General features: G+C 56.4%; 1 protein-coding gene across 1 annotated transcript; it reads right to left on the bottom strand.

Moving 5' to 3' along the window:
- Positions 1-2,058: 2,058 nt before the first annotated feature.
- Positions 2,059-10,582, bottom strand: FMOD (fibromodulin). The gene is made up of 3 exons (XM_062595182.1): positions 10,275-10,582; positions 6,069-7,079; positions 2,059-3,301 (listed from the first exon to the last, which is right to left on the bottom strand). Exons 2-3 carry the CDS (start codon positions 7,057-7,059, stop codon positions 3,150-3,152), a joined length of 1,143 nt encoding a protein of 380 aa, XP_062451166.1. The 5' UTR covers positions 7,060-7,079; positions 10,275-10,582; the 3' UTR covers positions 2,059-3,149.
- Positions 10,583-12,444: the final 1,862 nt, after the last annotated feature.

Genomic DNA, 12,444 nt, shown 5'->3' on the forward strand with positions numbered 1-12,444 from the left:
GCCTCCCACAGCAGCTCTGAGCCTCCTCCCAGCAACAGGAGGAGGAGGAGGAGGAGGAGGAGGAGGAAGGGGAGGAAAACCTCCATCCTGCCGAGCTGCCCCTCGGCAACAGGGCGGCGATTGGGCGCCCACGGGCTCAGCACGCCAATGGGGTTCCCCCCTTTTTCGGGGAGGGGGGCGCGTGGGGCCGGCCGGGCGGTGGAAGGGGACGTGGCGGGGGCCTGGGCTGCTGTGGCAGCGCCGCCGCTGCGTCCCCGGAGCCGATGCAAAGCCCGCTCGGGTTTGCACCCCGTGTCCCTCTCCCCGGAGCAGGCCTGTCGGGGGTCGCGCTCTGCCCCCCCCTCCCCGGCATCGCCGAGGGCTTTTCCCTCTGGGAACAAGGCGCGAGCCTGGGAGCACGCAAAAGGGCGCCTGGGGGACAGGGGACGGGCCCTCTCCCCCCTCCCTCGGGGAAGCAGCCCCAGTCCCAGCTGATGCAGCCCCAATCCCCCAGCTGGCGCAAATCAGCAATTGCAACGGCCCGAGGGGATTAAAGTGCCTGCGGGACGGGTGCAGTATGGGGCTGTTGTGTTTCCCAAGCCCCTGGGACCCCGGCGGGTCGCCGAGCCGGGGCCTCCCGTGCAGACGTCCCTCGGCACCGGCGGCCCGCGTTGACTTTGGAAGGGGCACCGGGGTGAAAGCTTGGCGCAGGAGCAAAGAGCGGAGTGTGCGGGCGCCCCGGCAGCTCCCGAGCACGGGGAGGGTGGTGGCGCGCAGCGGGCAGGGCGGGATGCAGGCATCCTCCCCTCCCGTGTTTGCAGCGGCGTGTGGCCCGCAGCCGGGTGCAGGTAACTCCTGTCCCCGTCCCGCCCGGCCTGCTTCCAGCTGGGCCGGACGCTGCTGCCGGGAAGGAGGAGGGACGGTGGGCCGCGGTGCGTAGCTCGGCGGCTGGTGGCAGAGAGGTGATTTATGCCCAGGTGCGGTTCGCCAGGCTTGGAGCGCGCTGCCTAATGCACTGCGGCGGTTCCCATTCCTTCGCCCAGGTGTTATGCTCATCCCGGTCCCTTCCAGGGAAAACCTGCCTCGGGCCTCGTGCGGAGCTGGTTTCTCCGTGGAGCAGGACCGTGGGAACCGGGCTGGTCCCGGGCGGCAGCAGGCACCGTGGTGAGAGCGGGACCTGCGGCACGTCCGCACCGGCTGCGCCGCGGCCGCGTGTGTTTGCCGAGGATTTTTTTTGAAGCCACCTCCAGCTTAACTGTTAAAAATAAGCAGAGCCAAACACTGGAGAACATGAAAGCAGCCAGAAAACAGAGCAGAAGCACTTTGCCGACTGCACAGCCATCCTTCCTCTTCCCTTGCTCTTAACTGACAGCTTTCGCTGTATTTTTTTTCCTTTCTAGAGCTGTTTTTGCACGGACTCCAGATGGGAAGGGCTGGCGAGGAGCAGCCCCCCGGGGAAGGCAGTGTACGGGCGTGTAGAGCCTGCTGCAGCCGCTAGACGGCAAATCCAGCCTGGGTTGTGTTTGCAGAAAAATCTGCTCTGCGAGAGGGGTGGGAACCCAGAGCCAGAGCGGGTTTTGGGGCGCTGGGGGCTTCCCCCTGGCCGCGCTGGGGGAGGGCGTTTGGGGAGGTTTTTCCAGGGGAATTTGCTCTTCCCTTGGAGGACAGGCAGCTCTGAGTGGGATCATACGGGGCGTGAGTCGAGATGGTTCAACTCCAGAGGGTGCAGTGTGGGTGTGCAAACCCATCTCTGGCGCTTGGGAGTGGTGGGCTGAGGATCAAACTGCAAAATTAGTGTCTGGGTCTTTGGCCTTTTTTTTTTTTTTTTTTTTTTAATAGCTGATTAGTTTTTGGGTAACTAGTTACGGACATTTAACTGACGACTGGAAAACAGCTGGTTTTTTTCCCACTGAAAATGCTAAGCATCTCCTGCTAGGCATCCAAATTTACTAATCTCTTCTGACAAATTACACTTGAAACCCTGAAAGTTCAGGGCCATTTGTTTCCAGCTAACCCCTGCTCACCACCGAGATGCTCAGAACTCGGCCGCTACATTTGGGATTCCTTGAACACGCTCCATGCAGTTACAGAAAGGGCTTTATTTGTCAGTATGATATCTACAGTTCATGCGTCGGTGATAGTACAGGTTTTTTTGGATTTTTGTTTCTATAATGTTAGCATGCAGTTTAAATGCAGAGGGTCTAGGTGACCTCTCCAGCTTTGCAAGTCATCTCCAGAGCTCAGCTGCCCCTTTGGTCCCCCGACTAGCTCGTGCAAGGAACCAAGTGGCTTTTTTGGGTTTTGTGAAGTTAAAATGTGCTGCTGATGCATGTGCTACTGCTGTTTGTATAAATGGGAGACCCCCAAGTGCCTGGGTGGGGAAGAGCTCCCAGCCAAGCCGATGGGAAGGACGAAGCCAAACGGGCTGTGTCCACGTGTGCCCCATCCCTCACCTCACTAGTCCTGCCCCTCATGGCCTGCCTTGCAGGGTGTAGGAAACACCTTCAGAGACACCTGCGAACAGCCTGCTTTTCCGGGTAGTTTCCCTCTAACCTAGCAGCTGATGGCTGCTTTGCAGTAGCAGGAAAGGTTTTGATCCCATTTGCTTTAGTGCTGGAGCTGTTTGGAGCAGGAGGCTGGTGGAGGGTGGACAGATGGGCGAAAGCATGCACGTGCTCCCCCCATCCTAGCATGAGGGCTGCTGACAACCAGGAAATCTTCAACCTTTTACCTGTGCAGCTCAGCAGCTCCCAGCACCACTGAGGCCAAAAACTGGGCCTGGGATGAACCATTTTAAATTTGCTCGTTCTGCAGAACGCACTCCTGAAACCTTCCCAGCCGGAGCTGGCTGCTCGATGCCACATTTTGGAGATGGGATGTGTCCCACCCAAAGCCCTGGAAGTGGCGGCGCAGCAGTGCTCTGGAGAGCGGCAGTCGGGAGGAACCATGCCGAGACCCGTCCCCTCCCTGCAGAGAGCCGGGAAGGGGGAGCGTTTGGGGATGGACAGATCCTGGCCGGGCACCTGCGTAGGCTGTTGCTGGCGTACCCTTATTATTGCACTATTGCGGTAGCCAAGTTGAACCATCAAGCTGCATTGAAATGGGAGGGAGAGTCTCCCCAGGATCGGGGGAGCACTGTCCTGAGGACGGGGAGGGGGCCAGGGGCCAGGCTAGATCTCGATGATGGTGGCGCGCCGAAGGCATAGCGGGGCATCCGGGGGCACCGCATTCCTCTTGATCTCATTCCCATCGAGCCGCAACACCTGGAGCCTGGAGTAGTTCATGACATCCACGACGGTGCAGAAACTGCTGATGGAGAACTCTGCGAGGCAAGAAGAGCGAGAGCTGAGAGCTGGCTCCTTAACTACCCTTCACGGCACCCCGCTGGAGATCAGCGATGTTTGGATAGACCAGACCCACAAAACCTCTAATAGCAACCAGCCCCTTGCATTTTCCCATCTAGCTCTGGAGGGCCAAGCTGGACCTGGCCCTAGCAGCCTTCCTAAGAGCTCTCCAGATATCCAGGTGCACGGATGTGGGCCAGCACCATTGGAGGTGACTGACCTTGGGGGAACACCGTGAGCCTGGTCTGGAGATGGGTCTGATGGATATTGACCTCTGACAGTCAGACTCTGTTAAGATGGGCAAGAAAAAACTGCAAGTACTCCCAGATCACCAATTATTCCCAAAAACTTTGACCAAATACCCTTCCCTCTTTAGCTAAAAGGGTAACTGAACTTTCTGGCTAGGGTCAGAAGGAGCCAACAGTGCTTTGTGCACATTCAAGTGTTTAAAAGCCACATGATGGGGCCCTGGCCCTGCTCCCAGGGCCCAGGCACTCGGCTGTCCTTTCCGTCTCCCTTCTGCTGCTCTGAGTGCTGGTAGAAGAAAAGAATAGCAGCATGGGTGGAGCCGTATGAAAACGTTGCTTTTTACTGGGAACTGCGCCTGCGGCCTTTCTGATGAGCCTCCACACAACACCCTCCCGTCCCAAACTCCCCGAGCCGGCAGGACAGCCGTGGGACCACCCAGGCAGCGTGCCTGGCGGGGAGGACATCCTGGTCCCTGTGGGACACGGGGCCTGGGCTGTGCAGGGGCAACCTCCTGCGTCCCCTCTCATCCCAGCTGGGGCATATTTCCATGAGCACCTCTCCTGCCCGAGGCAGGAGAAATCAGGCACACACTGGAAAGGCTTTGGAGCCTCACTGAACTTTGGGGTGACCATGTGGCTTGTGCCTCCTGGCCGCAGGAGGAGCACGAGACACCGGGGTCACCACACAGGGCAGTTTGCAGCAGTTGCAAGGAGACTGCTCCAGTCCCTCCTTGCCTGACCGTCCCTGCTAAGTCTGGGTTCGGAGGGAGGACGTGGAGCAAATTCCAAATCTTGTGCAGGATTTGGGAGAGAAGTGACCGACTAGAGGGCAGCAAAGCTCCAGGCCTTGGTGCTGCTCGGGGACCGAGCAGCTTCCCTGGCGCCTGGTGCTGCACGTCCGCCCGCAGGGACCAGCCTGCCAGGGAGTCGGGAAGGACCATGCAGGGAAAGACTAAAGCGCGTTAGTGACAAGCCCAGGGCTCAACCCTTGAACTCTCTGTCGGGGCTGAACGTACCTATCTCACAAGGGCTGTGAAACTCCGCACGGTTGCTCCGAAAAGGCCTCGGAGGAGAGGCCGGGAGCTCTCCTCTGCCAGAGAGGTGCGCAGGAGATCGCTGTCAGTCCAGGAGAGGGCAACAGCGTTTCCCTGAGCAGCTCCCGGGTGCACGGAGGTCGGGGCGGCCGCGCTCCCCTCCGCAGGGCGGGGGGCTTGGTAAGCGCTAAAGATCGGCTGCAAAACCTGCAGCTGGAAAAAAAAACTGCGCCTGTAGCCGCGGTGGTTTCGTGGCGTTTGTGGGTAGACTTTAACAGCTACAAATTTTGAAAGCAAACACTCAGGAATCTGTTCTTGTTTTTGTGTTTCTGTCGGTTCTCTGTCGGTGCGGGGTTGTGTGTTTCCCCTACAACAGCTGATGGTTTCACGAACATTTCCTTATCCCAGGCCGCGCGGCGCAGCTTGCTCGGGGGCTTTCTCACCTCCCCTAGTCCTGACCTTAGGGCCTGGCAGGTAAAAGAAGCAAGAGTGGATTTTTCCAGGAGCTTCAGTATGGCTTTTGTAGCTGTTTTTATAAACAGCAACTCAGAACAATCTGTTCCTTTTTATGTATTTGTGCATTAAACGGAGTGAATTTTAGTCCTGGCAAAAGGCGCCGTGTTGATGGTTCTAATAAAGACGAGCTCCCGTCTGTCACGGGCCCGGGCCTGGGCGAGAGGTTCAGCTGCGCAGGCTGCGACGACCGCGGGGATGTGCGGGTCCCCAAGCCCCGTCTCCAGCAGAGCCACCTGAGAAAGCTGCATCTCCGAGACCCACCCTCGGGGGCTCTTTGGGCAGGAGAAGCAGGAAGGCCCCTTGTGGGTAGCAGCCACCCCTTAGGCACCGGACCTAAGCCGGACCAAGCTCAGGCTTGGTTCCCACCAGTGGCTTTGGGGCCATGGGCTGCATCCTGGGCTGTGCGGGGGCCCGGAGAGGAGGGCTGAGCAGCAACGCTCCTCCTGCGGTGGGACTTGTCAGAGCCTGCGCGAGGAAAGCTTGAGGCCACATCACCCCGCAGATTACTGAAGGTTTGAGAGTAAGCCAAGGCAAAGCTGCATTCCCCTCCCCAGGCAGCACATGCAGCTTCTACCCGCAGCTGGTTTCTTGGGGGTGGAGTCTGGTGTCCCTCATCAGGAGATGCTGAGACTCCTGCTAACTGCTGGAGGAAACGAGTTTAATGGCTTAACTGATCACTGCAAGCGTCTGCAGGGCAGTGTTCAAAGCTGGGAGTTTCGGCTCCAGGTGTGTGTTGGGGCACAGCAGGCCCCATTCCTGTCTTGATAACGGCCACCTGCAGGGCGTAAGTCTCCCAGAATGCATTTTCCTACCCAGACCTTTACCCTCAGCAGCCTGCAGCAGGGAGGAAAAAACCCTGTGTCCTCCTCACCCCATTGGTGTATTGGCCACTGCATGTTATCGCTACCCCTGCACCACTGTGCTTTGACTGACAGAGATCTGCTCACCATTGATTTGGTTCCCTTGAAGGTAGAGGTTCTCCAGGTTGGTGCTGACCCGTGGGATCTTCTGAAGCCTATTGTAAGAGAGGTCTAGCTCGAGGATGCTGCTGCTGTTAAAAGTGTTGGTAGAGAGACCCTGATTTGTCAGGCTGTTGTGGGACATCCTCACATAGAGCAGCTTAGGAGAGACCCTGAAATAGTCATCAGGAATGGAGTTGATGTGGTTGTACTCTAGGTAGAGCTGTTCCAGAGCTATTGGGAGGCCATCAGGGACTTTTCTGAGGTGGTTGTAGCTCAGATCAGCAAGGATCAAAGACTTGAGCCCTTTGAGGGATGCTCCCATTTCAAAAATCTGATTGTGGCTGAGGTACAGGGCTGTGAGGTTCTCCAGGCCCTCCAGAGCATTGGATGGGACCTTGGAGATCTGATTGTAAGACAAGTGGAGTTCTCTCAGGGACCGGGGCAAGGGGCTGGGCATCTTGGTTAGGTTGTTGTTGTTCATGTATAACCTCTCTAGGTTTTTGAGCTTGGCAAAGACCCTCTTGCCCATCTTCTCACTGGTGATCTGGTTGTTGTGCAGCGCGAGCCATTCCAGCTCTGTGGCATTGTCGAACGCCCCTTCCTGGATGGAGGTGATCTGGTTGTTCTGGAAGTAGACGTACTTCATCCTGGAAGGCACGAAGGGCAGATACCTCAGATTGCGGGTGTCACAGTACATGGCTGAAGAGAAGTTAGGGGGGCAGTCGCACTCCTGAGGACATTCCCGTGAAGGGGCCTGTTGAGGTTCAGGGCCAGGCTCTGCCTCTGTGTCTGGAGCCGGAAGGTAAGAGTAAACATAAGGAGTGTTTTCGTCCTCATAGTATGGCATGTAGTTATAGGATGACAGCCGAGACTGTCGCATATAGTACTGTAACCAAGCCAAATCTTCTTCTTCATCGTACTGGCCCAGGGAGACTCCGCAGAGACCAGCAACTATCAGGACTGTAGCCCAATGCATGATGCTGACCCTGGAGGAACCTGTAGGGAGGAGGAGAAACATGGGGTAGGAGGGAGGAAATCATCAGCAACTTCGGGTCTGACATATATGGTAGAAGCAGGGGAGCTGCACCCCATGGCCTGGGAATTCAGAAGTTTTGGATCTGGTCTCAGCTCTGGCGCTAGGCTGGTGGCACTCAGCAGCACAGCTGGAGTAACAGGAGTCCTGTGTGAATCCTAGTAAAAAAAGGTGTCTGCAAACATTTCCTCTGTTTGAAGTTACTGTACCTCCAACCTTTTGCCTTGTGCATTCTGGGAACCTCTATTTCAATTCTATTTTGCTATTTGCTTGCAAAATCTTTACGACTAGTATTTCTGCCACAGCTGGGTAGAGAAGTGAGACTGGGGGCCATAGCCTTAGGCAGAGTAGGTGTCAAGGCAATGCAACTCTGCCCCAAAATGTTTGCATGTATATTGGCTATATACGGGAGGGAGAAGAAAGGACTTAACCACCAAAGCAAGTGGGTAAGGGCAGGGCTGGCACTAAAACCTGGGCTCGGTGCCTACTTGCTGCATGAATATATGATGTGTGGGGGTCTTAAGATCTGCAGTTCAGGGTGCTTGCAGCCATGGCTCAAGGCAGGGCTCTGCAGCGCAGCATCCCACTGGACACCACAGGCAGCAGCCCCAGAGGAACCAATATTTGAAGTGTTTCCTACGAGAGGCCATGGTGGCCGGTTCAGTGAGTTCATTGATTCAGGTGGGCGTCATCTGACCGGGCTCTACTTCCGCTCCAAATGGAGGAAAGCGAGAGTTGCAGGAACAGGTTCACGAAGATTGTGGCATGTTTCGATGGAGCTATATTTATACTACGCTTGCTCATGATGTGATTTGCTGTGGGTTTCATCCAGCTCTCCCTTCCCCCACAAAAATGCAGGATGTTCATTCTGCTAGCAACTGATGTAAATTCTGGTAAACAAGTTCCGGCTTATTTTGAAATTAAAAGATTCTTAAGCCTAGATTTTCCAAGTTCAGCTAATTCTCCTGACCCGACATCAAAGCGGTATCATCCCCCTGCCCTTTGAGGCCAGCATGACAAATAGGAAAGGGAGCCAATGCAAAACCTGGAGTTCTGACCGTGCTTGTGAAAATCGGTCTGTCTAGGGCTAGAACACAAACGAGAGAAGGGCTGAACGCTCCCCGGCAGCACAGTTCCCCCCAGGCTTTCCATGACTGTGGTTGCAAGCCCGTGTGTCTAGCTGCAGAGCCCCTTTTGCCTCTGTGCAGTGGGACTAGCACCCTCTCACCCGCAGGGGACACCGTCCGTGCCCGGCACGGCGTGTTGGCAGCTGGAGAGGACTCTAGATAGGGCCCTGCACCCTTCCCCTGGTGACTAACCTGGCACACAGGATAGCATACGAGCGAGACGGCTTGAAATGCCTCCAGGAAACACTCTGGGCTGTGCTGTTCAGAGGGGGAGAGGAGTCTCTCCTGCCTGCTGGCTCCTATATACGTGGCTGGGAGCATGGGGCTGCCGGCGTGCCTTCTGCCAGCTCTGCTCCTACGGCAGGAGCACAGCCAAAACATGGAGCTGCTTCTGGAGGAGCCAGGCTCTTGGGGGAAGGTCTGCTGTGCTATAGGACCGTGGCACCAGCGAGTGTTTCTCACCCATGGCTGTCCCTCTGGCTCGCTGGCATGCCAGGACCTGTGTTATGTGACATGGGCAAAGGGTTCCTCACTCCGACATCTGCCCAAAACTCTCTCTTGGTGCTGGGGAAATCCAGGATTGGACGCAAGGGCTGCCAAGAGGGGTTGGCCATGGGGTTGCATGATGAAACCTCACTGTACCCCCGTTCCTGACCTGTCTGTGCAAATGGCAAAATTGCTGTTTTGCTCATTTTGCTCTCCCTGGCTAGCTGGTAGCATGCTGCAACTGGGTCACCAGTGCCCCTATGGAGCTGTGATGGTGGAGCCTGCTGTACCCACGGGTGTTCCCACCTTGTACCAGTTGCCTGCCCAAATGGCATCCCTGGGGACCCTCTCCATCTTCCCTCACCCAAACCGTTCTCCCAGGGAGCTGCCTGGATTGCTCGTGCCTGACCTGATGCACCCCAGCCTCGGGTGGCGGCCAGAGGGTATTTCTAGCCCTGGTGCTATTTCTGAGCCCAGCACACAAAGAGGGCACAGTTCTGCTCCGAGGCGGAGAGCATGCTGCCACCAAGGCACCCTGGCAGGCTGCTCCGGCTGGAAGAAAAGAGGGATTGAGACCTCAGTGGGCCGCAGGGCTCCCTCTCGGTCTTTTTCTCCCTCCTTCTCTGCTTCCCGCATGCCCTTGCAGCTGAGGGGCAGTGCTCAGGGATGCTCCGTGCATGCTGAGAGCTTGGCACTGAGGAGGCTGCAGACTCGTTTTTCCTCCTCCTCCCGTTCCAGGGCACTTTGCCTGGTAAAATACCAGAGCTGCTCTGCACAGGGGCTCCCTCCAGCCACGCTGACGGGTGGCTGAGCCACTCAGCTGCCCGTTCCCGGGGGTGCCTCCATGCTGGGCAGGACTGATGCAAGGGGTCCTTCGCCTTTCTCAGGGTGGCCCCTTCAATAAACCGCTAAACCTAGAGCCTGGCCTCACCATTTCTCCCCTACCTTATTTAAAGGTTACTTCTCCCATCCCCAGCCAGCTTCAGTCCCGTTTCTGGGGTGGCATCTGAGCTGAGCGTGCCAGCTACAGTAGTATTTCGTCTCTGAATCTCTGCACCCGCTTCCCGAAGGCTGCTGGTCTAACTGGGTCAGCTCCTTGCTGAGATACGGAGCAGCCTTTGGACAGCCATGGACCCTGCGTTTTTCCCTCCATCACTACTGCCTTCTGTCAGGCATAAAACACGCTCTCCCCTTGCCCGGCCACCCTGGGCAGGGCCGTGCTTTGCAGGGAACGGCGCGTGGGTGGGGGGGCTGCGAGCAGGCACCTGCACGAGCCTGAGTGTCTATTAACACGTATGTGCATCCCCTCGCTTGGCCTCCTGGGCCAAGTATGTTATGAGTCCCCAAAGCAAAGGGGGCTCCCCCCAACGTGGACACAACATTAGTTTGAGCGGTGCTGTGCCACCCATGCCACTGGCATGCACTGTACGGGCACCCTCGCTCAGCGTCACGCCGCCCGCCCAGCAAGGGTATGGAAATGGAGCTTTAAAAAAAAAAAAAAAAAAAGAAAGAAAATCACAATATTAAATACAGAGTTGGACTTACCAAGCTAAGAGCCTCCTTCCCAAAGCGTGGCTGTTCTCCTGGATCTCCTGAGTGTTAAGGAGCATGTGAGTGAGACTCCCACTTTGCAAAGGTTGGTGCCCGCCCTAGATCCCAGATCAAATATTGTGCTTGCAGGTCACGGGCTCGGCAGGTTTTTGGGGAGTGACCTCCTAGCAGCAGGCAGTTTGCAGGAGAGACTGAATAGACCCTAATGCTGCCTGGCGTTATAAATAACCTGCTTTTTCTTTCCTCTCTCTCTCTCTCTCTCTCTCGTCTTTTCTCATAGGAGTGTTGGCACTTTCCAGGCTCTCTCTGTTTAATGAGTTAGTGGAATCGAGGATGTTGTTTTTAAAAGGGCTGTTGTTAGGTCTCCTGTGTTTCTCATCAGGAAGTGATGAGGAGGCCTCTGGCCAGATTAAAAAGATCTAGTTTTGAGGAGATGAGGATGTGATTCTTGGGGAGAAGTAAGAAAGTATCTTTAACTTTTGCAGTACCAGGGGAAGAGATGTTAGTGACTGCTCCCTGACTGCAGCCTGGGCTTCTTCTCCTGGAAGCCTCAGTTTATGCTGTTCTGCTATAAAATGTTTAGGATAAACATTTCCCTGAACGATAAGGCTGCAGCATCCAAGGTAAATAAGTTGCCTACCAAAGGGCCACTGTGACAGCAGGAATTTGTCTTGAGTTTGGTGGGAGGAAGATGCCAAGTTGGCATCTGTGCAGGCTGGGCTGCTGTGCCCATCCTCGTGGGACGGGGGACCCCGGGGGGCTAACCTGGGGGTGCACCGGGGCCGGGGAGCCTGTGCCGGGGCAGAGCAACACAGAGGCTTGTCGCCTCCCGGTGCTGCCCTGCCCTGGGGGGGCCGGCCCCGAGGAGCCTCCCAGCCAGCCGAGCTCCCCGCGCGCCAGCCCCGGCCCTCCGCGCGCTTCGGCCGCGGAGACGGCTCCAGCGCGGAGGCTGAAGCATTTCCTCCGGCGAGGAAAGGAAAGGAGGAGCCCGACCGCCCATCGGCCTGCTGCGGCTCAGGTTCTCCGAGGAGCCTGGAGTTACTTAGGGAGCTCGGCAGGTGCCAGGCTCCCTCAGGCTGTTTTGGGTTTTTTTTTTTTTTTTTTTTGTTTGTTTGTTTTTTATAAACTCTTTTTCCACTGAAATTTCCCAGCCAAAACATCCTCCCCGGGGAGCCTTGCAGAGATCCTTATCGCTCCGAGGTCCCTGTTGCGAGGAGGAGGAATGTGCGGGCGGATCGTGGACGGGGTTGCAAGGGACAAGCTGTACAGTGGGGACTTTGCCAGGAAGCAAGTCTTTTTGGGAAGAAAGAGTGTGCCTGGAAAGCACAGCTCACTGCACCGAGCCTGGATTTGCAGATGATTCAGAGAAACTCTTTAAGAAACTCTTTCCTTAAAGTGAGAAAAGAAGAGACAGCGTGTTGCACTACCTAAAAGGAGACAAAATCCCAGTAAAGCGGTGAGTGGTTTCACACTGTCTGCAAGAAACCCCGAGCGCCCGTGGCCTTTAATTCAGTAGGTGACACCTCTGCTTCCTAGCCAAAGCACAGCCGCGGTGCTTGCAGCGGCGCGGGGACTGCAGCAGGGCTCTCGACTCGAGCCTCCCCGGCCGGCGCAGGTGCGGGAGGTGATCTGCATCTCTGAGTTAACATGAGGAACAACCCAACTTGGAGAAGCTCGTTCCCACTGCCAGGGAGCACCGTTCCAGGGATAGTGGTGCAGCGGGTAGTAGCAGCCAGTAACATCTGCTTGGACAGTGTCAACCAGCATCACATCTCTGGCAGCTTGGAAGGTCCTGGTGGCCAACAGCTTGGAGGCTTTCAGAGGGCTTGGATGTTTTTCTGGAAAAGCAAAATCTCAACAGCTAGGCTAGATAAGGAATGTGGCCTCTCCATCTTCTGGAGGTTAAAAACATTCATGACTCGGGACAGGCACCCAGGCCAGGATGCTGGGGTCTCAGAGGCCTCCTCTGGGGCAGGCTGTCCCGCAGCACCGCAGGGGCTCTTGTACTTGCTGGGGGTCACTGGTCCCCAGGGGACACTGGCCTAGTGCTGCTGCATCGCTTTCCCCATGAGCTGTCCCCTAAGGGAGCAGTTTACCGTAACTACCTTCCCCTTTCCAGGCTAAAAATGGAAAATAAAGACATGCTTAAGCGCATGGTTTCTTC

This window comes from Rhea pennata, chromosome 25, assembly GCF_028389875.1.
Source record: "Rhea pennata isolate bPtePen1 chromosome 25, bPtePen1.pri, whole genome shotgun sequence".
Classification (NCBI taxonomy): Eukaryota; Metazoa; Chordata; class Aves; order Rheiformes; family Rheidae; genus Rhea; species Rhea pennata.